This window comes from Parasteatoda tepidariorum, chromosome 6, assembly GCF_043381705.1.
Source record: "Parasteatoda tepidariorum isolate YZ-2023 chromosome 6, CAS_Ptep_4.0, whole genome shotgun sequence".
Taxonomy (NCBI): Eukaryota; Metazoa; Arthropoda; class Arachnida; order Araneae; family Theridiidae; genus Parasteatoda; species Parasteatoda tepidariorum.
Window position 1 is genome coordinate 35,420,586 of NC_092209.1, and position 24,977 is coordinate 35,445,562.

At 27.1% G+C, this 24,977-nt stretch overlaps 1 protein-coding gene across 6 annotated transcripts in view; it reads left to right on the forward strand.

Annotated features, from left to right (window-relative positions):
• The window catches only part of LOC107441282 (neurofibromin 1), a 99,033-nt gene that overhangs the window by 36,617 nt on the left and 37,439 nt on the right, over nucleotides 1–24,977 (forward strand). For 4 of the 6 annotated variants that reach the window (XM_016054481.3, XM_016054483.3, XM_016054484.3 and 1 more), the window contains exons 17-31: nucleotides 912–985; nucleotides 2,104–2,259; nucleotides 3,293–3,381; nucleotides 3,496–3,600; nucleotides 5,038–5,209; nucleotides 8,386–8,525; nucleotides 10,430–10,762; nucleotides 11,617–11,789; nucleotides 13,319–13,530; nucleotides 16,045–16,128; nucleotides 17,851–18,023; nucleotides 20,667–20,759; nucleotides 20,877–21,007; nucleotides 22,337–22,511; nucleotides 24,419–24,658. In XM_016054481.3, coding sequence (XP_015909967.2) covers nucleotides 912–985; nucleotides 2,104–2,259; nucleotides 3,293–3,381; nucleotides 3,496–3,600; nucleotides 5,038–5,209; nucleotides 8,386–8,525; nucleotides 10,430–10,762; nucleotides 11,617–11,789; nucleotides 13,319–13,530; nucleotides 16,045–16,128; nucleotides 17,851–18,023; nucleotides 20,667–20,759; nucleotides 20,877–21,007; nucleotides 22,337–22,511; nucleotides 24,419–24,658 — 2,350 coding nt within the window. The remainder of the gene's footprint in view (nucleotides 1–911; nucleotides 986–2,103; nucleotides 2,260–3,292; nucleotides 3,382–3,495; nucleotides 3,601–5,037; nucleotides 5,210–8,385; nucleotides 8,526–10,429; nucleotides 10,763–11,616; nucleotides 11,790–13,318; nucleotides 13,531–16,044; nucleotides 16,129–17,850; nucleotides 18,024–20,666; nucleotides 20,760–20,876; nucleotides 21,008–22,336; nucleotides 22,512–24,418; nucleotides 24,659–24,977) is intronic. The other 2 variants (XM_071182229.1, XM_071182230.1) reach the window with 1 other exon arrangement.

The following is a 24,977-nucleotide window of genomic DNA, read 5'->3' on the forward strand; positions in this document are numbered from 1 at the left end:
GTTTAGTGCTGGTTAATTAACTTCATTACATTGCTGCAGATAATTACTTTGTTACAAAAATTTTTCTTTATGTTGTGCATTTTTGTTAAAATTGCATTGGAATTTTAATGATTCAAAATACATTGGTGGAAACTTTTCTGAATGTTTCCTTTAAACTACATGATTTATCCAGTTTCTGCTGATCTTCTGATTTAATCGGATCTTCTGGCTTTTATATGTTTCAGAAAATTCCGTAGAATTGGGAAATTTTCTGAATTTTTTTTATTATTTAAACAGATTTATTACTTGCTTCTGTAGTTTAACAATGTTACTACTAAATTAGCAAGCAAACCTCGATTATAATAATAAATTTAAAGGTTTTTTTTTTAATTTTCAAAAAAAAAAAATTATAAATTTTAAAAAAATTCTCCCACTGATCTAAAATCTGTTAGAATTTTTTTTTCTGCATACCTTAAATTAAATTTTAAAAAAACTTACAACTTTTTATAACAAAGTATACCTATTACTATTCAAAATTAAGAGCTCAAAAGCATAAAATATGTAATAAAATCATTTTATATTCAAGATCATTGAATGCCAAATATAAATGGAAAATATTGTCGTTAATTTAAATTCAAAATCTTTCTGATAATACAATTCTTCTAGCTATAAAAACTCATAAAATTCCTTGTGCCATGCAATATTATCCAATTGTTATTAAGAAATTTATATTTCGTAAAATCTACCGGATTTTCCCCCCTTTATTTCAAAACATTTGCAATGAAAAGTGCTATAATAGAAAGTAGTGTGATTTTATATTATCTTTTGCTTTTGTGATAATTTCTTTTTTATTACTTAAAAACTTTGTGTAACTTTCAGATTTTATTGATTTTTATGCAAAAAAAACTTACGTCCTTAATTTGTTTTTATAGGTAGAGCAGCCCTTCAAAAAAGAATCATGGGTTTATTGAGAAAAATTGAGCACTGTACTCAAGGGTGCTCTCAGGTATATTTAACATTGATTTATAGATATTATGATCATTTGTACAATAATTTAAAATATTATTTTCAATAGGAATTTTGGCTTTGACTTCTCTCTCTTAATTTTTTTTTATTTCAAAAATTTTTTAGTATTTTTTTCGCTTTTGAATTGCTCTAACTAAACATTTTACAAATTTGTTCATGTGTATAATAATAGTACTCCTGTTTTTTATAAAACAAATATTGGAAAAAATTATTTTCCTAGTTTCTAAGATATAATCTAAGAATGGTATATTTTACATATTTATGTATGTTTATTGTATGTCAGTAGAAAAATATCAATGAGGCTGTTTACAAAATCTAAAATCTGAAAATTTTACCAAAATTACAGAAAAAGCCTAAGTTCATTTTTTATTCACGATAACTTTTATAATCTAAAAAAAAAAAACTCAGTGGCACGACAGCCCATAGAGGGCCAATGCCTACTGTGCCCATCTCAGTTATCTTGACTTTGGGCTCTGGGGTGCAGGAGCAGATGTTCCGGTCAGGTGATCAGCCGAACGCGGAACCCCCATTGTTTAGTTCCCAATCATGCTTGGTACTCATTTATCGACCCACTGAAGGGATGAAAGGCTGAGTCAACCTTGCCCGGCCCGAGGATCGAACGCAGGACCTGTGGCAGGACTTTTGAAATCAAAAATTTTTAAATATTTATGTTACTTTTAAAAAATATTTTAATCGAGCTAATTGTGATTAGAGAGCTATTTTGTTTTTTTTAATACGTTGATTTTAGTGAGGAAATTTAACTTCTTTACTCTTATAGTTGAACTCTTTCTTTAAAACATTAAACTAGAAAATGCTTAAATAGTTTGCTTAGTTTTCAGTAGGTTACTTCTTAGAGAAATACTAAGAAAGTTATCTACATTTATTGTTAATACTTTTGTTAACAATTAATACTAATGTTAATACTTTTAGGCATTTACCAATTTGTGCCAAAATTGACAGTCTAATAAAAAAAAATATCTAATGCTTCATAGTAACAGGAATAAAATTTAAAAAAATTTTTAATGACATACCAACTTTTCATTTTTTATAATTTTTTGCTCATACTTTGACTTATTTGGTGAATGCTTTGTTTTATAGGCATGGGAAGATACATTCATGAACTGGGAAGTATCTACTAAGCTATTAGTTAGTTATCCCAAAACTAAACTTGAGGATCCTCAGATTTGTGAAGGTTTTCATAGAACTATTGGGAAACGACGTGCTTCTCATCAAAGCACGGAGCATGAACTAGAAGTAAGATTTACTACTTGCTTTTTATGTATGTTATGATTTTTTAACCTGACCATGTTTTTTTAAGGGTGGAGATCAATATTTGTTTCCTTCTTTCTTTTGACATTTCATTTTAAATGGCTGTTTAAAAATATTTATGGCAATCTTAGTTTTTCATTTTCCTCATTTTTTTTTCGCATTGTAGGGTTACTTCTGTTAAATAAAATCAAGAAAAGTTCCCTAAACATTTGAAACTTTATGTCTTTAATATCTAATTGTAATATTTCTATTAGTTTCAACTTCTAATTGACATTTGAAACTTTTTGCCTTTAAACATTTGAAACTTTATGCCTTTAATATCTAATTGTAATATTTCTAATAGTTTCAACTTCTAACTGAGTCTCTTTGGATAATATTTTCTAATTAATGAAATTCTATTTTAAATTATATTTATGCTCTGTAGATATAGTTACTGTAAATGTCAGAAAATTTTGATTTTGAATGTCTGTTTTCTGTAAATTGTTTGATGCAGAAAATTAAAAATCACTCCATGCAAGTTGGATTTATTACTCGACAAAATAAACTAACTGTAAATATTCATTTTTTTTAATTCTATATATTTTTTTAAGAAATTAACAAATGAGATTAAAAAAATTTGTTTTTGAAATATTTATTAATTGTATTTGTTTATTTAGTGAATGAGATAAAGTAAATAAATATTTTTTTTTACTATAATTAAAAAAATAATTATGTTTTATGAATACCAACTACAAATTTTAAAATCTTACGATGTTAAGAAGTCTAATTTGTTTGGAATGAAATCTTAATTATTCGATTTAACTGTTCCCCCATTTTTCTCTTCTTTTTTTTTAAACGTCAAAATAAAGTAAATTAGCATTTTATATTTTTAATAATGCATTATATAAATAAAATCACTTATGATTGTATTTTGGTGTAAATAATTTATTTCAAAAATATTTTATAATGGATATTTTGCTGATGACTTAAATGTTAAGACATTTATTTTGGCTATAAATTAATTTTTTTAATATTTTAGGATCAACTTAATGAATGGGCTAATATGACTGGCTTTTGTTGTGCTATGGGAGGTGTTTGCTTGCTCAGAAAATCACCATCTCGGGCTGGGTAACTATATATGCTTTAAGTTTGTGTAAATTATCATTTCTTTTATTTAAATTTATTACATTGAATATTTTTTATTTTGAAAATGTATTTTAATTAAAAAAATTAATTTTATAGCAGTTTATCAAATATGCCAGGATGCACTTCATCTTTACCAATGGATGCAAGAAAAGGAAGTATGTTGACTCCTGGACAAGATTTGCAATATTGTCCTGTGACACAGTAAGCTGCACACTTATTCAAGTTTATATATTTCTTGGATCAAATAATTTTGTATTTAATTGAAATATTGCAAATAACAATATAAACCAGTATTGTAAATCTCAGTAAAATGTATAACTTATACTAGCTGCATAGTGAAGTTCAAATTACAGGTATATTCGTCAACTTTTGGGTTTGCAAGTTCCTCGGTCTTTAGATGCATAAGCTCTGTGACCTGAATTGCTCTCATGATCTTTCATCTATTTTATTTTTCCTGTTTTTGGTCAGGCATAGTTTATATTTTTAGCATTGTTTACATTTCTTAAAAAAGCTGCAAATGTTTTGAGTTTTTTTAATCTTCAATTTGGCATTTGCATATGGTTTTCGTGTTACTAAACCAAACATTCGCTCAAATTTAGGGTTTTTTAGTGTGTAGCAATAAACTTATTTTATATATTTTAAATATTAATTTTTAAAATGCATGCATTTAAAATACATTTCTTCAATAAAATTATTTTTTAATATATGTAATATCAGCAATAACACAAATTTTAAATCTATGTGGAAATTCATGAAATATGGGGAAAACATGGAGGGAAGTTAAAACACATTATAAAAATTGTGAATTGAAATGAAAAATGGCATCCTATACATTTGAGTGCCTCCACTTTACAAATGGCTGCTCATGAGCATTTAAAATGGGACTTTTATTCTTCTAAATTATCTTAATTTTATGTAAATTTTTTGCTTATTTTTAGTTATTATTATTAAAAAATACATCCAAATCGGTCTTGAATTGATATTTTGTCTTGAATTAATGATTTGGTGTCTATCTTGTCAAGCTCACCAAGTATATTTTGGTTACCAAACCATTAAATGCTTGCAAGATAAATAATCAATAAGTAAATGATTCGGAAATTATCATGCCGAGCTTGCCAAGTTGGTTTTGATCATTAAATTATGATAAAACAGCTATTTTTGGTGTATTTTTATTGAAAATGAAAAAATAATATAAATTTAGATAAATAAAAAAGTATTTTAAATGTGCAAAAACAGTCAGTTCTTATTAGGGAGGTGACAATACAACATACCCTATTATAAATGGACCCTACTATATAGGGTGACATTTCTGGTCATGAGTTGCTGGGAAATTGCTAATCCTTATGATTTGGCCCAACTTCCTTCCACGTTTTATCCATCTTTTATAAATCACTCTATACATTAGTTCAAATGTGAAATTAAATTTACAAATCTGTTGATCAAATTTTGTAATTTTTAGTACACAACTATGAATTTCTCATATGAAAATAAAATTAGAATAATTAAATCAACTAAGAACTTGTTTTGTGTAATTGAAATACATTTATTGAATTGAAAAACAAATATTGTAATTATTGTAAAAATTAAATTACAACCAATGAACTTGTACTAGCTATGTAATGAAATTTTAATTTACAGGTTTGTTGGACAGTTGTTACGTTTGTTAGTGTGCCACAATGAAAAATTTGGTACTCAAATTCAAAAGCATGTTAAGGAACTTGTTGCTCATGAAATGAGTCCCACATTGTATCCAATTCTTTTTGATCAAATAAAAGCTATTGTAGAAAAGTTTTTTGATTTGCAGGGTCAAGTAAGTTGTTTACTTTTATTTCTATATATAATTAATAAATAAAAGCAGTCTTTAAAAGTCAATTATTTGTGATAATATCAGATTCATTGTAGAAAGTTTTGAAACTTGTTATGTTCTTAACAAAGTAATCACTTAATAAGCAAAATATTACAGTTAAAATATATTTAAGCAATGAATTAGTCAGAATTTTTTGGTTACAAAGAAGAAAAACATAAGTCTTGCTTCTCATGGTTATAGCTTTTTAAGCATGAAAAGCTGTAAAGAAGGAAATGAAGTTGTGCTTTAATTAGTTTGTAGGAAAAAGTATTAAAAATAAATGTATATCAAAAACATTTTTTTTTTTTAAATTTATATTCCTTGCTAAAAATTTTATAATTTATATATTTTCTTTCTCCAAAAAATAAGAATATTCTTTTCTTGTCATATTAACTCCCTGATATGTTTTTCTTTCCTTTTTATGTTTTTCTATAATAACTTGGTTATAGAACAGAATGAAACAATAGAGTTTAATTATATAACAACTCCATTTCATGGGACTGAGTACAATTTGACTGTTAGCCAATATTTTCAATAAAATCATAAAAAATTTTACTATAGGAAGTAATTATTTTTTACAAAAGAAGTTATTTTAATGAGAAGTATTCTGATAAAAGAGATTGAAGTATGCAAATTAGTTCTCGTAGCTTTTGTTAGGCAAATGCTGAAGACTTATAAAAATTGTATATATTTAAGATACCTCAGAAAAGTTACATAAAGCTAAAATCGTTAATTATGGGGTATTTTCGGGAAGTAAATATACTTCACCATTAACAACAAAGGAGAAGTCTACGTGAGTCCATGGGCAATACGGAATATAACCTTAGAGGTTTCACTTTTTCCTTGAGATTATTCGTTATTTTTTATGTTTAGCTTCGTTTCAGCAGCGTGTCTTCTTAATGTCTGCATCAATTCAGAATACCACCAGGTGTAAAGAGTATTCCGTAATAAGTTTTCTTCATGCAAAAGGTTACGTTCGATATACAAAAGGCATATTATTCAAAACAAGCACAGGGCTTGATGACAGGAGAAGTTTGCTTGTTGCATGGCAACGTTCGTCCTCATGCAGAGTTTTAAATGGAAAATTTCAGATCATCCATCATACAGCCTGTATCTTGTACCCAGCTTCTCTCAATTATTCCTTTACTTAAAAAAAATATTTTGCAGAGCAAATTTTTCACAACGATGATGAAATTATAACTTAAGTTGAAATAGGGTTCCAACAACAGGCAGCAAAGTTCTAAGATTGTGGAATACAAACGATTGTACCCAGACTTAACAAATGCTTTGACAATGACAGCAACTATGTCATAAAATAAGGCATGTACTAATAAGTTATTTGTAATGTATTTTTAATCAATTAAAATTTTATCAAGTGAGTAAGCAGCATTGTACCTTTGCTTTTTAAGAAGGCCTCATAAAAAATCAAAGTACAGCTCATCTATTTCATAGTAAATTTCCCTGCCACTACTGAAGCACAAAATAGTATTCTAGTAAGAGCAAAAGTGCTTAACATCGGAGAGCGATGCTCATTAAATACTAGTTATGCAGTAAATGACCCTTACAAAGGAGGACAAATATTAACATTTTACTTCTATGCTCCCTGCTATTTAAATTTTACTTCTAAAACTAATTACAGGGATGTGATTCTTTCGCGAATTTCTGCTTTTTTTTCAGATTTTCCCATTTTTTCTGCTAATTTCCGTGGAAATTTTTTCTGCACAATTCAAAATATTTTATGAGGAATTTAATTTTCCACAGAGCGAAAGTATTGAAGTCCTCATTCCTCCCTTTGAAGTTTCTCTGAAAATCATTTCCTTCGGATAAAATTGGTTGACCTTTATAATCAGGGATGAGATTTTTTCTCTTTTGTCTCTACCCTTTTTATCAAAAACTCCGATTCTATAAAAGTTTTTTTTTAAATATCCCGCTTTTTTTTTAAAATTCAGTCGTTGAAGCTAACTCTTCTGCATTTTTACTTATTTTAGCCGTTTTCTTCACTTTTACGCACAGAAAATAAGATTTTCCGTATTTTTATCCGTCCGCTAGATAGCTCATATTTTCGTAATTCAGACGTCACTAATTCCTTTCTCTGGCATGAAAGCGAACGAAAAAAAATAGAGGTGGATTTGTGGTGAAAAGATTTATTTGCTCATTCAATTAATCTTGTAAATTTTTATTTATTATGTCTAAACAAAAACAATACAAACAAGCCTTTTAGAAATCCCAAGTCCAGACTTTGTTACGCTGTTTAAATATCGTACATTATGATTCTTATTTACGAGATTTAAAAATCCAATATCGCGTTCTGTTTTTATGCATTTTTAAAATCGCGATTTTATTATCAAACATCGATTTTCGTATTTACCTGATTTAAAATTTGCGTTGCGATTCTTATTCAGGCGTTTTAAATATCGTTCATTGCGATTCTTATTTACGAGATTTAAAAATCCAATATCGCGATTTGTATTTGCGTGCTTTTAAAGCCCTATTTAGCTATTCGTATTCACGTGAGCTTAAAATCCAATGTCATGATTCGTTTTTGCGGTTGTAATATCAAACATCGATTTTCGTAATTAAAAATTAGAGGATGGGATTCGTATTCGCGCGATTGAAAAATTATGCATCATGATTCATATTTACGTGATCTAAAAATTACACATCATGGTTTAAATTTTTGCATTTTTTAAATTCGATATAGAGTTTCATATTCACGTGATTTAAAAGCCTCATATCGGGATTCATATTCATACAATTTTAAAACTAATCATCAGGATTTATAATCACATGGTTTACAAGTTTAAAAATCGCACTTTTTTTGTCAAATTTTTATATATATATATATATAATATTCATTCTTGAATTTCCTCTTTTTTACTTTCTGACTACTCTTCTGACTTATATTATATATTTGTTTTAGGTTGGAAAATAATAATTTTATTTTATTATATTTTAATAACTAATTCACATGTTAAGATGTCTTTTGCTAAATTACGATTTTTTAGGTTTATTTAGTTCGCACAGCTTTTTAAAGAAAACGACGGTATACGTAACCAAGTTTATATTTTAGTATTTGTTTGAAGTTAATAATAGTTATTTTATGTTACTGTATTCACTCTGTTTTACTGTATTTTTTGTAGGTAATTGTCACTGAACCTAATACTCAATTTATTGAACATATTATCTTCATCTTAAAAAGTGTGTTAGAAAATAAAGTTGATCATACTGCAGAACATTTGGGAGTTAGTAGCATAGAAGGCATGATGTTAGCTATTGTAAGGTAACTTTTTTTTTTTAATTTTTGCAAGGATTACTCTTCAAATCAATATATTTTTTGAAAAATGGCATTTCCTATTTTGGAGCAAGTTTTATGGTGCTTCTTATTAATTGCCTTAACCCTTTGATGCATAATTTTTATTAAACATTTTTGTCAAACATTTTTGTCACACTTTTTTTTCTTTATTTTGTATTAACTTAGTTCAATACAATTGAAAATTATTATATTTAGCATTTTAATATAATAATGGTTAGGAAATATAGCATAAAACATCTTTGTCTTTTTCTGCATTAAAGGTAAAATCTTCAAAACATGACTCACTTCCAAACAAAAAGTTTTCACCTTTGCAGTTATTTAGATTTAATCAAAACAGTTATTCATCATTGAAATTTCTTTAATTTACAATATTAAATATTGATAAATTTTTAAATATAAATGGAAGAAGAAAAAAATTTCCTGACTACTTATTTTTTTTTTTTTTTTTTTTTTTTTTTTTTTTTTTTTTTTTTNTTTTTTTTTTTTTTGGATTTTATATTTTAGTACAAATATAATTCTGATAATCTTAACAGATGTTTCTTACAGATTTTTTAGTAACTATTAGACTGTTTTTTTTTTTTTTAATTAAAAAATACATTTTTACTTGCAATTAGACTTGCATCAGGAGAAAGAAATACAAAAGGACACCAGTGTCCCATCTGCATCAAAGAATTAAGAACCTTAGTTTCACTTAAATAGGCAGATTACTTCTATCAGGGCTGATTGTGCTCCGGAAAAAATCCGGATTTTTCGCTAACCGGAAGTTTCTGGAGATTGAAGGTCCAGAGGTTTAAAAAAATCATTGATCACAGAAGTTTCCAGAAATCAAATTTTCAAAGGTGGAAGTTAAAAACACAGTTTATTTTATTTGTTTGTAAGGGAGAGCCAGAGAGATACTTTATAAGCTTATAATCATGATTAATATTCATTTTTTATCAGTAAATAGTTGTTATAATAATAAACTCAAGAAAAAAAGACATATTTGTAAAATTTTAATTACTTCTCCAGGTCATCATAGGTATGTGTAAATGGTATAGGTATGTGTAAAATTGTAAATATATTTTAAGTAAACTAAGAAATATTGAGAAAAAGGAAAAATAAACTTTTTTGAATTTTTTTCAATTTAAACTTCTTTTTTAACTCAAGAAATTTTCCGGAATTTTGGCTTGGGCTCACAATCACCCCTGTTCTATATTATTCAATTTTCATAAAATATAGTTTGAAACATGAATTGAAGATGTTAGGATTTTAAATTTAAATAAATCAGAGGGTTGACTTATACACCCGTAATAAAGTCAGACATTTGTTGATCAGGAAATATCAGTACCTTATGAGCAATGAGATAAATCTGAATAACTCTGTATCAATTTACCACTTTCAAAAACTATTTTTTAATATATACAATTAATTTTGCATTTTTTAAAATTATATTTCTTTATATCTGAAGGTTTTTCTAGAAACACTGAATTATATTTAAAAAAATTTAGATTAAGAAAAGTTAACATAATTTATACTGGAGAATTTCGAAATGTACAACACAATGAAAACTTTACAATTATACCATAAAGTTACAAATTTAAAAATTCGAGAACATCTTCTGTGTCGAATTCAATAATGATATGCATCTTTATTTGTTGGCAAATATGTCATATCCAGAGATAACAATGTGAATTATTTTTAACTTTAAACGAATTTTGTAGGCTTAATTTTTTTTTTAAATTTTTATATTTGTATTTTCAATAGTCAACTTATATACCTGATGTATCAAAAATTTGTTATTTTGTAATAAAAAATAGGGGGTCGATTTATACATCGAGATGTATGTTATATCTTTTTAATTAGTTTTCTCCTGTCTTAATTTATTATTCCAGGTACGTCCGCCACTTAGATACCACTGTACATGCTATTCAAATTAAGACAAAGCTTTGCCAGCTGGTTGAAGCCATGATGGTTAGGCGAGATGATTTGGCATTTCGTCAAGAAATGAAGTTTCGCAATAAACTCGTAGAATACCTTACTGATTGGGTGATGGGCAACAGTCATCAACTGGCTCCCCCTAATTCTGGAGATGTCACAACTTTAACAAGGGATCTTGACCAAGCGTGCATGCAAGCAGTAGCCGCACTTCTAAGGGGTTTACCACTACAGCCAGAAGAGAGTGATCGAGGTGATTTGATGGAAGCTAAATCACAGCTATTCTTAAAGTAAGTCATATTCACTTTTTATTTATCTTGCAGAGTAATCACAGACTAGGGAATTTTAGTAAAATATCTAAAAAATCTCAGTAAATGAATTAATTTAAATTTGAGGTACCTAAAAGTGAAATTTCTTTTCAATTTTCTTGGTACCTTTTTTATTAATGCAATGGCCATCCAGGTGGCTGAACTGTCAGGATGCCTGACTGCAAAACCAATTGTTGTGAGTTTGAGTTGCCCTCAGGGCTTGGATGTTACTCTATGTGTGTTGTCCCCTGTTGTCAGAATATGGCCCACCCTATGAATAGGTATCCATGGCAGTGTGATGTAGGCAATATTGCTCGCCTCTGTGACTTAGGTTCACAGGTGCCCGCCGAGTAATGTTAAATGAGCAACAGCTTCGGCATCTTCCGTTCCGGAAACGAGAGTTCAGTTCCTGCTGTTAGAAGCAAAATTAATGCAATGCAGTTCTATCCAGAATAACTTGTGTTTCTGAAATGAATTGTGTCTTTAGAACTAATTGCTAAATTTGTTTATGATTATTTAAATTGATTGGCAGCGATTATTTCACTAGTTCTGCTGAAATGTTGTAATAACTATATGAATTTGACTTTTGAAAAAGTTGAAATTTTTTTACACTTTAATGATGTAATGTAGAAATCTTAAGTTGTTTTTGTATAATTTTACTTAATCTAATTACGATGCTTTTCATAGTCATTCTGTTTTCCTGAACCTTGTTGCTTCTTGCACGATTTTTTATAACAATTACTCTCTACTCAATTTTATATTTTTAAAGTAATAAATATAGGTCTAATGAAAAAATTCTGAAAAAATCTCCATATTTAATCTCTATGTTCTTTCAGATATTTCTCCTTATTCATGAATTTACTAAACGAGTGTGGTGATTCAACAGAAGATAAAGAAGTTCGGCATAGAGTTAATGTATCCAGACTTAGTGAGCTGAGAACATGCACTATTCAAGCCATGTCAAATCTTTTAAGTGCTAATGTTGATAGTGGACTCATGCATTCTATTAGTATGTTTGTCTTTCTTATCTCTTAAAATTTAACCCATATTTGTATGTTTTAGTATTTTTTATTAAGTTAATACAAAAAAAATTTACATTAAATTAATATAGTGAAGTGAAAATGGAAGAATCATAATTAATCGGAGAAAGCAAAGCTTTCTTGCAACAACCTGTTTGCTCAATGGGCAAAAAGCTAACATTGTGCCCTGACCGCCTTTACTTCCCAGATAATCTACTATTCATATAAAGTTAAATTGGCTTCAAGCTGTCACCTAAGATGGAGACTAGTTCTTCACTTTTTTTCCAACTCTTTATTGTTGCTACTTAATGTCTCCTTAACTGTGTGTAATCCCTAACTTTTTTTTATATATTTCGTTGAATTGTGATGAATTTCAAGCATATCATATAATGTTCTTCGCTCTGTAACCTGTTGAATTTTTAGCATTTGAACATTTCCAACTCTATTCTTTTTTTAAAATGATGCCATCTTGTTTTAAGAAAATCTTTACACAAATGCTTTGCAAAACATAATACTTTCATAGCTGCTAACACTACTGGAATTTCCAGTGGGCTACTAGATTTTGCCACTTTTTCCTGGTCTTTTGGTTTATTAAAAATTCTCCTGGTTTTTGTACATTTCAGAAAATTACCTAAACTTGAGTAAGTTTCCTGAAAAATCCCTATTAAAATAAAATTTTTGCACTTTGCTTGAATACTTAAATAAGTTTTACTAATACAGTAGGGAACCGATTATCCGGAACGATCGGGACCGTCGCTATTCCGGATAACTGATTTTTCCGGTTTTCTGAATCGCTGCAAAAAGCCGTTTTTTTATTGTTAAACCCAACTTTTAAAAAAAAATGGAAATAATCTTAAAAAGAAGAAAAAACGATGAAGTAATACACTAATGATTATTTCCAAAATAATGGAAAGGTAAACATCTTTCAAAAAAGAAAGAAAAATCCTAAAATCTTATGATGAAAAAAAAATTTAAAAATGGGGGGGAAATTTATCGAATTTCGTTCCGGTTTTTTGGTTTTCCGGTTTTCTGAGTTCCGGATAACGAGTTCTGTACTGTACTTGTTAAAGTGAGCCTCATTTATAAAAATCTTTCAACTATCTTTGATGAATTAAATGCCTATTAATATTCAAACTTACAAGTAAACATAATACATAACATTTCAAGTTCATTTAATGTCAATCATGACTGGAAAGTATTGTAGTATTTATTTTGATGACTATGAAAATTCCTGAAATTCCCTATGTGTAAAATATTTAGTACATTAAGCAGCGATTATGAAATTTATGTTATTCCATAAAATCTACTGGATTTTTTCATATCCAAGTTGGCCGCTATGTACTTTGTATGGCAATAAATTTTCATGGTGGACCAGAGGGATAGTTTTAGATGAGTTATTAATCCCAGTGCTTATCTGAAAATTAGTAATTTTTATGCTAATGAACTTAATCCTAGTTAATGTTTTATCAAAGAATAATTGTTTTACTTTCAATTTTATTAAATTGATTTATATTTTTAGGCTTAGGGTACCATAAGGATCTTCAAACCAGAGCAGCTTTCATGGAAGTTCTCACCAAAATTTTACAGCAAGGAACAGAATTTGATATGCTTGCAGAAACTGTGTTAGCGGATAGATATGAACAGTTAGTTCAGCTTGTTACGATGATTGGTGATAAAGGAGAACTGCCTATTGCAATGGCTTTAGCTAGTGTTGTCATGAATCCTCAAATGGTGAGCAACTTAAATTTGTTTCATTGCTAAACTTATAGTTTCAAGCATTTATTTTAGTAAATAATTGACTTTAATTGTTAACTATCAGGCTTAAAAGGATAATTTGAAAACATTGAATTAAAACTTAAATTACAGTCTGACCTCTATTTAACGAACTCGCTGAATCCCGATAATAAGTTCATTATATAAATATTCGTTAAATAGAAAATCATCTTTTGAAATACTTAAACGGCACAAAACAGGCTTCAAATTCATAAACACTAGACATAATTAAAATAGCAATGGATGCACCTTTATATTGTAAAGTAGTATTTACTATTTATTTTATAAATCTTAATCATAAAAGAAATCTGCGTGGAAAGCAAGAATAGAGCGAAACATTATCCAGTGTTGCACAATCATGCTAGATACATTTTCAACTAAAAAAAAAGCTAAATTTATGCATAAAATTATAGCTGCATTTATTATAAGAAGAATTTTTAACATACATTACCACATGCGTTCGAAAGTTTAATTGCTACTGATAAAATCCTTTAATTTTGTCGTTTATGTTAGAGTTTTTCGTTTGAAATGCGAAAAAAAAGAATGAGTGATTTTACTGCTTTCTCTAAAAGTTAAATGGGTTCAAAATTCAATTCAAGATTATTTCCCCCATAAAATGTATTGACAAGTTTAAAATGTTCTGAAATATTTTGGGAAATCGGAAAAGTGGATCTCAAAGAAAAGTTTGTTAAATAGAAAGTTCACTATGTGGAACTTATTTTACGGTGAAATTTCCAAAATGTTCTTGGTTCCTTGAAAAAATTTACAAAATGGAAGTTCGTTACATAGAAGTCCGACTGTATTAGTTTTTTTTATAGTTTTTCATTATTTTAATTCTAAAAGATGAAAGTAAGTTAGCACTTTTCCTGCTTACTAACTTAAAGATATTACCAAACATGTATATTTGTGTAAATAATTGGTAATAGTACATTGTTACATATGTTAAGGTTTGTATATTGGCTTTATTATTTTAGTTCTGACAAGATAAACAAATTGTCTCTTCCCATGCTTAAAAATTAATTGCTAAAACAAAACATATATATTTTGTATAAAAAAATAAGAATACATTAAATTATCTGTTAGTATATAACTTAAACTTTCTTTATGGTTTCCTTTATTAATTTTGATGAGATAAGAAATAAGTTACTTCATTTGCATAAAAATTCAAAGCTATGACGAAACATATGTGTTTTGTATAAATAATTGAGAATTCATTAAATTATCTGCTAATATATAACTTGAGGTTTGTTTAATGATTTTATTATATTAATTCTGATGAGATAAAAATATGTTATTATTTCACATGAATAAAATTTCAAAGCAATAACAAAACATATGTATTTTGTATAAGTGAAAATATATTGAATTATCTGATAGTATGTAACATAAGGTTTTGTTAATGTTTTCATTATTTTTATTTTAATGAGATAAAAATATGTTATCACTTCCCATGCATAAGAAATCAAATATGTAAGAACATTTGCTTATTTTAATGAAATAATCAAAAGTATTTTTAGTCATTTGTTGGTACATAAGTTAGAGTGTATTTCAAACTTATTTTTCTGCATGAGGTATCATGTTCTTTGGCTACTTATTTAAAATTCTATAAACAGGGTATCCGCGCACCTAAAAAATCATGGAAAGTCATGAATTTCAGTATTGAACAAAATTTGTCATGAAATGTCATGATTTTAACTATTTTTTTTTTAAAAATCATGAAAAGTCATGGATTTAGGTCGCTGAAAAATCTAACTTTTAAAATGGAATTTAACTTCCTCCCCCCAATTTCATGGTGTTCTGAATATCTGGATTTGTAACAAAATCCCCACTCACAGTCATATTTTATTAAAATATTAAATGTTGTAATTGTGTTCTTTCAGAAAATGAAAGAAAAAACATTTCTGGAGCGAATTATTTTTTAAACTTTTGTGATTTCAGAATTTTTGTTATTATTTATTTTTTTTATTTTATCAATTTAAAATTCTATCTGAAGCAAGTAGCCAGTCATTGGCAAATTTTTTTATTCCAAAATTAGAACAGAAAAATCAGGAGTATTTCTTTCCTTACCGATGAACAAGAAAATTCTCTGCAGAGGAAAAAAAAATTATTTGCTTTTGTATTTTTTTCAGCTATTTTATTGCTTCAACTCTTTTTCTTTACTCTGTTTTTTAAATTTAAAATCTATAAATATGAAGATTCAGAGTATAACTATTTTGGTTATACCTATCATTTCAATGAATGTTATTATAATGATTTTTTAAATTTATTGTTGTGTTTTTGTCAGAGAAAATAGGTAACTTTGTTAAGTCATGAAAAATTCTTGGAATTAGTCATGAAAAATCATGAATTTGAAAATCTAAAATGAAGCAGATACCCTGTATAAACCTGTGATAAAGTTTGTTGAAAAATTTGCTTACAATATTTTTAAGATTTTTTTTTTAAATTAGAATTTTTGCTATTTATATGTTTTAGGATGAATTGGCTAGAGTATTTGTAACTCTGTTTGATGCTAAGCACTTGTTAGCCCCCCTACTGTGGAACATGTTCTACAAAGAAGTAACTATATTTTATTTACATTATATGAAGTTGCAAATTTACTATATGATGTGTGTATGACTATTTTAGAGTAATAAAAAAATTTCCCTCAACTGAAATGCTCAATTAAAAAAAGTTTGTTTTTTGCAAAATTTGTGTTGGTTTGGTGTTGGTTGTAAATCCAAAATTATTGTTCATCCAAATTAACAAATTCTAACAATTTTTTAATGCGTATTAACAGTCACTAATTTAATAAAATAAATGAAATGTTTGATAATTTTATTAATTGCTCATTCAATTGATTTTATTAAAAAAAATTATGTGAAATGATTTATTTTAATAAACTAATGGCTTTATGTGCTTTCAAAGAACTATCAGCAAACTCTTTTAGTGAAAATAACATTTATTTTTTTAAGTTACAACTCTTTTATATTCAAATTTAAAAAAGCACTTTTTCATTGAATTAGTAGTAATAAAATTATAGCTGGTAAAATTAGTACTAGAGTCATAACATTCTTTTGCAAAGTAGTACAGAGCTCTTAAATTTAAATATTTATTAAATATGTAATTCACTTTTTTAAAAATATGAATTATCAGTATTTATTTCAATTACCGATGGAATATAAAAACACAAAGTTAGACTGAAAACCATTAATGTACCAATATAAATTCTGTATGTTATATTGTTAATTTATCAACTACTAGTTCCAAAATTTTTCATATTAGGAACTTTCACCATTGAATTTATTGTTATTTTATTGTACAGTCAGACCTTGATATCTCGAACTTGAAGGGAGAGGAAAAAAATTTCGAGATACCGAAAATTCGAATTATCGAAAATAGCATGTTATCGATGGTAGAATAAAGAAAAATGCTCCTTACATACCTTATTTACCATTCCATATTTATTCTAAAAGCACCTTTTTACACTTTCATTTAAAAAAAGATTCAATTGTTGTTTGCTTTAAAAATGTGTAAGAAAGTTTCTCTATAAAACTTTCTAAGTGAACTATAGCTTTAAATGTCTCCTCAGACATATTTGGCTGCATCTCAATAAATCTCCTTACAGTGTCCACTGCAGAAAGTGCATGTTTTTTAGTAACATTGAGCAGTAAATCTTAGATTTCCTCATCCTCTTCTTCTGATAGTTCACAAGAGGCTTTCCTTTGAGCAATGATATCATTGTCATCCCACTGATCACACACTGTTACTGCATCATCTACGTTTACAAAGTCATGAAATTCCATGTCATCTAGTTTCATGAGTCCGGTCAATCTGTCCCAATCATTTTCAGTGTAGTTTTCAGCAGAATTAACGATATTGATTGTTTGACTACTTTCGTGATCTTTAATGAATCCAGCATTCTTGAAGCCATTCATTATCGTATCGAAAGATACATCATTCCATGCCACTGACGTCTTTATGTCCATTTTTTTTAAAAAGTTTATCATTATGAGAATTGGTTTTCTATTCTTAAAATTCTTCATTTTTTGGGGGGGAATATTTTTTTATTTTAAGGAAAGAAATCTGGAAAAAAAAATTCAAGTTATCGAGGGATTAGGAAAAAAAATCGTGAAATCAAGTTTTTTTTTAACTTTGAGTGTATAGGAAATTTGAAGGGAATTTTTTTTTCTTCAAGATATCGAAAAGTTCGTGAAATCGAGGTTCGAGTTAGCGAGGTTCGACTGTATTTATTATTCTATTGTCGATAATATTCATTCTTTCATTGTTTACTGTTTTTAGGTAGAAGTAACAGATTGTATGCAAACATTATTTCGAGGAAATAGTCTTGGTAGCAAAATTATGGCATTCTGCTTTAAGATATATGGTGCAAGTTATTTGTTAAGTTTGCTTGATCCATTGTTAAGTCCACTTTTAGATCTGGCTAACGTTAGCTACGAAGTTGATCCAGCTAGGTAAAAACATTATAATTTTTTTTAACTATGTTTAAAAAGTTACTTGCTTCAATACTTTTCCTTTTTGAAAAAATTATGTAAAAGTTTTGAAGCATTTGGTTTTTAAGTAGAAAATGGTTTAACTTTCTATAAAAAATTTCTTTTAAGGAAATAAAAATTTGTGTGCAAGCTCATTAACATCATAAAATATAATAACAAATTTTACTCATCATGCTATTTCAGTACCTTTTTTTTTTTTTTAATTGGGTCATGCGTATGAGGTCTGATTAAACGAGAAAGTTTAAAATTAAGTATAAATTATTGTGTATGCATATAAGCTCATTTTCATATCTTTTTAATGCCAAAAGTTACAATTACAATAACTTAACTCTCTCATTTGCATTTTTCTTTGTCTAGTGCTGCTGAGTTCCCCCCCCCCCATAAAATCCTTATTGATCTCTTTAAGTTCAGCATTATGAATGTTGAAATTAATTGTGATTAAATCTTGCAAGATTAGACTTGTATTTAATGATTTATTTTTCTAAAATTGTCCCTTAATGCATCTATTTAGCAACATTACATAGTTCTTTTACCCCCTTGCTTATTACATTTAATATATTCTTTTTCTTAGTTAAAAAAATGTCAACAAACATGCAAAATTACATAAATATTTATTTTTCCGGGATAGTCACTAATTGGAATTAGCATATAATATGGATCTTTTTAAACTGCAGTACAAGGTCTTTGAAGTATAATTTTTTTTCATACCTACATCTAACTTACCCAAATTTATCTAGTGTTTAAGCACATATGTTTATTAATCACTAGCTGAATACCTGTTCTTCGTACATGGTGAATAAAAATAAAATCAATCAGTACTGAATAACACTATGAAATCATGCACAAAACTGAAAGGCACATACTAACATAATTAAAGTGTTTAGTGGAAGAACCATGTAAGTGAAATTGTTAGGGGATTTAAGAATCGTTGGAAATAACATGAAGGGTTGCATTATATGGGTATGTTTAATGTAACACAATTGTTTTTGGTTTCACTTTAATCTTGATGTAACCCATCCACATTAGTTTTTAGTATACTTGCATGATTTTTATTTTTAAATTAGGTAGTAATAAATAAAATAAGATAATGAATTATTAGTCCTACCTTCTAATAAATGGGCAATAAAATTGTTCGGAAACCATTTTTTTTTCCTGCTTACCCTGATTATAGCCTCTGTGAAAATGTCAATAACCTGGTTTTTCTACAAAGCTCTTCAATTTTTAACCTTACAATAATTTCATTTTTATTTATTTATTATTATTTGCAGCCTTTCTAGGTGGCTTTATGTTATTGTATTAAACACGTTTTTATAGTTCATTCCATCAGAATAAAGATTAACTGTGTTTAGCATCACTTGTCGTGATGATATTATTAGCGGCCAACTTATGATTGTCAAAATTTACCATTTTCAAGTAATTATGTCCAGTATATATCCCCTTCAAGGGTCCATAAACACTTATTTCCACCGTATCGGCATTAAAACTGATTAGTATTGGTGCAGTTTTAATAATCTATGATATATCTACATATTACTTTAAAACTATATGAGAATATTAACTATTTGTTGCATAACCCTTCAACATTTGAGTTTTATGCAATATACATTTATCAGTGGGAGAAAAGTAAAGCCTAAATCTTAAAAACTGACAGAATTCTTATAAAACCTTGATAAGGATCTTGAGCATGACCATTTCATTGATTTACTGTTAAAAATACTTATAAGTGGTAGTTAAAAAAAGTTCTGTTAACTCTAATTCATTAAAATATTAATTCACTACATTTGCTACCACTACTAAAATATTTTCTGAAATCCATTGTAATTCTCATTAAAACTGCGCCAGTTATCATAATACCAGTAGTATGTATTACCAAAATTAATTCTGCTTCATCTGCGTATGGTAATTTTCTACGAATCTCTTGAAATCTTAGCTAGCAAATATCACTGATGTAATCTTTAAAATATGTGTAAAATCTATATGTGAATTATCTATAGCTAATTTTAAAACAATGTCATATGCTTAACCAATCAGAATATTTCATTTCATTTTTCTCTCATCCTACTCGAACGGTTCAACGTAAAATGTTCTAGCATCAACTGTGACCTCCCTCAGGCTTCAAACTATCAGCATGGTGAATTTCATCGCTTTCAGTCGGATGATTTAGAATTCTATGAAGGATGCACACACAGACCGACATTCATTTTTATTTATGAATTACAAATATATGGCTCATTAATCTAAAACAGGAAATGTTTGTAGGAATTTTATCTGAAGCTTATTTATTTCTAAACTATTATTGTTTCCTGAATGAATGAAACAAGCTAAATTACATAAAAATTTAAATTTCTATGATATTCACTAATTAAAATTAGCATATAAACTTAGATATTTTTAAACTGTAGTATAAGGCCTTTGAAATATAATTTGTTATCCATACCTCTATCTTAAAACCTACCTAAATTTATCTTTTGTTAACGCTCATTTGTTGATTTATCATTACGAATAAATTGCTTACACTGAAAATATCTATTGATCTTTTATCTTAAACTTATTCATTTCAAAAGTATAATTTTTTTTAAATGATATTGTTTATTTCTATTAAAGACTTGAGGACGGTGAAGATGTTGAAGAAAATAGACGGAATTTGCTATCAATCACTCAAAAAGTCTTCAATGCGATTGTTTCTTCTGCTGATAGGTATAATCATTTCTAATAATGTATATTGCATTTGTTCATTTCTAATAATGTATATTGCATTTGTTCATTTCTACATTCGTAGGAGACACTAAATTTTGTTTATCGATATTTTCTTAGATTTCCTCTTCAACTTCGAAGCATGTGTCATTGCTTGTACCAAGTTCTAAACAAAAGATTTCCAAATTTTCCCCACAATATTAGTGCTGTGGGTACTGTAATATTTCTACGTTTTATTAATCCAGCTGTGGGTAAGTCTTCACGTAATTGTTATGTCCAACAGTTTTTAATATTTAGCTGTTGATAATTATTACTATAAATTTATATTGATCTTATTAATATATATTGCAATAATTTAATACACCCTCTTGATTTTTCTTCATATTAAAAAATATGTTATTTAAAATTATGAGAAAAAACAATCTAGCTCAAAAAACATATTTCTGACATAAATAAATTTTGAACCACGTTTTAATTTTTTATGTTGAAGAGATGGTGTGAAAAAAAGTTTAGGTGGTGAAAATATTTTTATCAGTAAAAAATTCTTGAAATTTTTCAAAAATTTTTAATAAAGTCTTTTAAATATATATAGAGAGAGAGATTAGAATTTTTTTTTTTTTTTTAGATATTTTGCTAAAAACCACATTTTAATTTCTTGCTGATATATTGTGTGGAGAAAAAATTGAGGTGGTTAAAATTGATTTACCTGTGAAAAATTCTTGAAATTTTATGAAAATTTTTCTTCAAAAATTGTTTCAATACAAATTTTTAATAATTATATATATATTGGTATATTTTTTTATTAAGTATTGTGATAAAATCCACATTTCACTTTTTTTTATATTGTATGTTGATAAAGATGATATATTATATAGAAAAAAATTTGATGTGGTAAAAATTTATTTACCTGTAAAAAATTCTTGAAATTTTACAAAAAGTTTTCTTCAAAAATTGTTTCAATAAAATTTTTTTAATAATTATTTATATATATTTCCAGTGTTTTAATTGTTCAATTACATAGTTCTCATATTTTTCCTTCTAATAAAACCGAAAATAAGGAAATCAGCTTTAAAAAAAAATATGTAGACACTATTAACCTATGAACCACCGTTTGTAGTTATGCCTGTTAAGTTGAATCAAATTTTACAATGGAAAACTAGTCGCAGTTTTCGTCTATAAAATGTTAAAAAAAATTTTAATCAAGTACTTTTTTTTACTAAAAATTTTTATTAAGATCTGTGATGTGGTACCAATGAGTTCTTTTCGTTTTGGTCCATTTTAAATGGAATGAGTCATTTTTTATATATTTAAAAACATCAAATTTTAACCATGATATTTTTTGTATCCTTAATGTTTTTCTTAATTCTAGAAATGTTTTTTTTTTTTTTTTTTTTTAATTCTAAAAAAATTCTCATCAAATTTTATGAGGAAAATATAACTTGGACTCTGAGACCTGAAACGCTTTCTTGTGTTAGAAATTGCAAAGTCCTATCTCTTGGATCAATTATTCGATTTCCTTTATTTTCATTATCCTCAAATATGACTTGTTTGTTTCTTCTTATTGAGATTTTTGCTTTTAGTATCACCCTTTGAGATGGGAATTGTAGACAAACAGCCATCTGTACGAACTAAACGAGGACTAATGTTAATGTCCAAAATTCTGCAAAATATTGCCAATCATGTTGAATTTATGAAAGAACAACATATGCTTTCTTTCAATGACTTTCTCAGGGCAAATTTTGAACATGGGCGAAGGTACTTTATTTTTTATTACTACTTTGTTATGAGTTTGTCTAATTATATTATTCTTTTTTGTTGTAGATTTATATTTAAATTTTCTGTGATAAAAAATTTTCTTAATTTTTAGTGGCATAATTTATTTTTTAGATATAAATAGCTGCATAGTTACTGGAACTAAATTTTTTTACCAAAAATTTTGTAAAGTGTGCATTTTACAAGTTATTATGGCTTAATATAATGCAACAGTTGCCAATCCCAAAATTTACATCTTCACATTCCATTTACAAACCTTACAATTTTTTATGTACCTCTTAAGCTAGAACTCTTTTAAAATGTGATAGATAAATTCTGAAAGTACAGTAAAAATCAAGAATCTAAAAAGGGAGTAAATATGTTAAAGATTTTTTTTTTTTTTAATTTTAAAATAATCATTTATCAGAGGTTAGAGAAATGATCAAAAAGTTAAATGAGAAACTAAGAATTAAAAAAGAAAAAAGTTTTGATTAAATTCATGGCTGCTTAGTTTCTAATCTTTCTCCAAGATTCAAAAATTTTTATTTCTACTTAGAATTTAAAAAATAAAATTAAAAATCCAACTCTTATATGACCCTTTGAGAAATGCTCATCTGATACAAATAATTATTTAAAACAAGAAAAGGTTAGTTCCAACTCTATGAGAAAAAAAAAAAATTTTTTTTCTTTTACTTCTCTTAAATTGTGTAATATATATATATATTTTTTTTTAGATAATTAAATTTATGATAAAGAGAAATTAATGAATTCCATAAATTAATTATTAGTTATATTTGCACTAAAGAGAGATATTACCTTTATATAAAGACACAGCTCATGAATATATTAAATAATAATTAAACTTCTTCAACTTAATACTTTCTGAAGTATTATTTTTAAAACTTAATTTACTCATGTTTGAATATTTGAAAAAGCATAGGATAGCTTCATATGCGAGTAGCCCAAGGCCAAAACCGGATTATTTTAATGTGTGTGTTTTTTTTAAAGTTTAAACTATATTTTAACCAATATTTCTTTTTTTTTTTATCTTCGTTCAATACTTAGACAACTTATACAAAAATGTAGCAATCATTATATGAACACTGGCTTTCAAATCTGGGTGCATCATAACTGGCTGTAGATTTGAAAATAACAATTTGCCCTGTGGCGAATCAACAAAAAAGTGATGACTGAAATTAAATAAACAATTGGCCACTTTTTTAAGAAAATCGTTGAGTGATAAAAGTACATTAATGTAGAAAAATACTCTGGAAAACTGATTTTTCATTAAAATTTAAAATTATTTTGTAAAATTTAAAAATTTGTGGGGGAAATATTCATGTACAAAGTTGTAATGTATAAATTAAATATATTTTACCTCCCCAAATATTATTAAATAAAGCTCTTTGAATTCAGTATTTTTAACTAAATTTTGCCACACATTTTTATTTTTACTGTTGAATTAATTTTTTGATATCCATAGATAATTTCTAATATAAATATTCTTTTTTTTTTAAATAAAATTTTAACCAAGCAAAAAAAAAAGTTTGCAAGAAGTGTTTATTAAATGAAAAGGACCTATCGATATTAGTCACGAACTCATTAGGTTTGAGGAAAAGTGGCTACTAAACCTTTAGGGTCCTCCGGCCACTTGCTACTAATTGAAAATTTAAATTTTCAGATCTATCTAGTTGCCATGTAAAAATAACAAAGTAGTCATTACTTGTATTTAAGCTTTGAAATAATTATTTGGTTTGTCATAATTAAAAGCTTATCAGCTAGGTTTATGCATTTATTATATACTGCACCCAATTGTATATGTTTTAATTTTTGTTTAAATTTATCCAATATTCCATATTATGTGAGTATTTATTCCATTCTTTGCTCTAAATTATCTGTATATATGTTAGGTGGGTAGTTCAAATAACTTCTGACTTGGAATCAATGGATCAGGCTAGTCATAGTATGTCATTCATTAGTGATGCTAATGTTCACGCTCTTCACAGACTTCTATGGAATCACCAAGAAAAGATAGGGGACTATCTTTCTAGCTCCAGGGATCATAAAGCTGTGGGGCGTCGACCATTTGATAAAATGGCTACTTTATTAGCCTATTTAGGTCCACCAGAGAATAAACCTGTTGATTCTCAGTATGTAATTTGTCAATTGAAAAATAAAATTTATATATTTTTTAAATTGCATTTGCAGCATTCATGTTCTTAACCATTCATGTCCTGTTTCATTCTAAATGTAAAATGTGATTTGCTTATTCAAATATTTGTTTAAAAAAGCTTTATCATTTTTATTTAATTTATTTAAATCCTTTGAATGTTTGGAACTAAATTTAATGCATTTTTAGCTTTATGCCTTTTTATATAACAATCTCGGAAGAAAACATAAAAATTTGCTTTGCTAAATATTTCTTCAAGGTAATCCTTGACTGTCAATGATGTTGAATGAAGAGTAAAT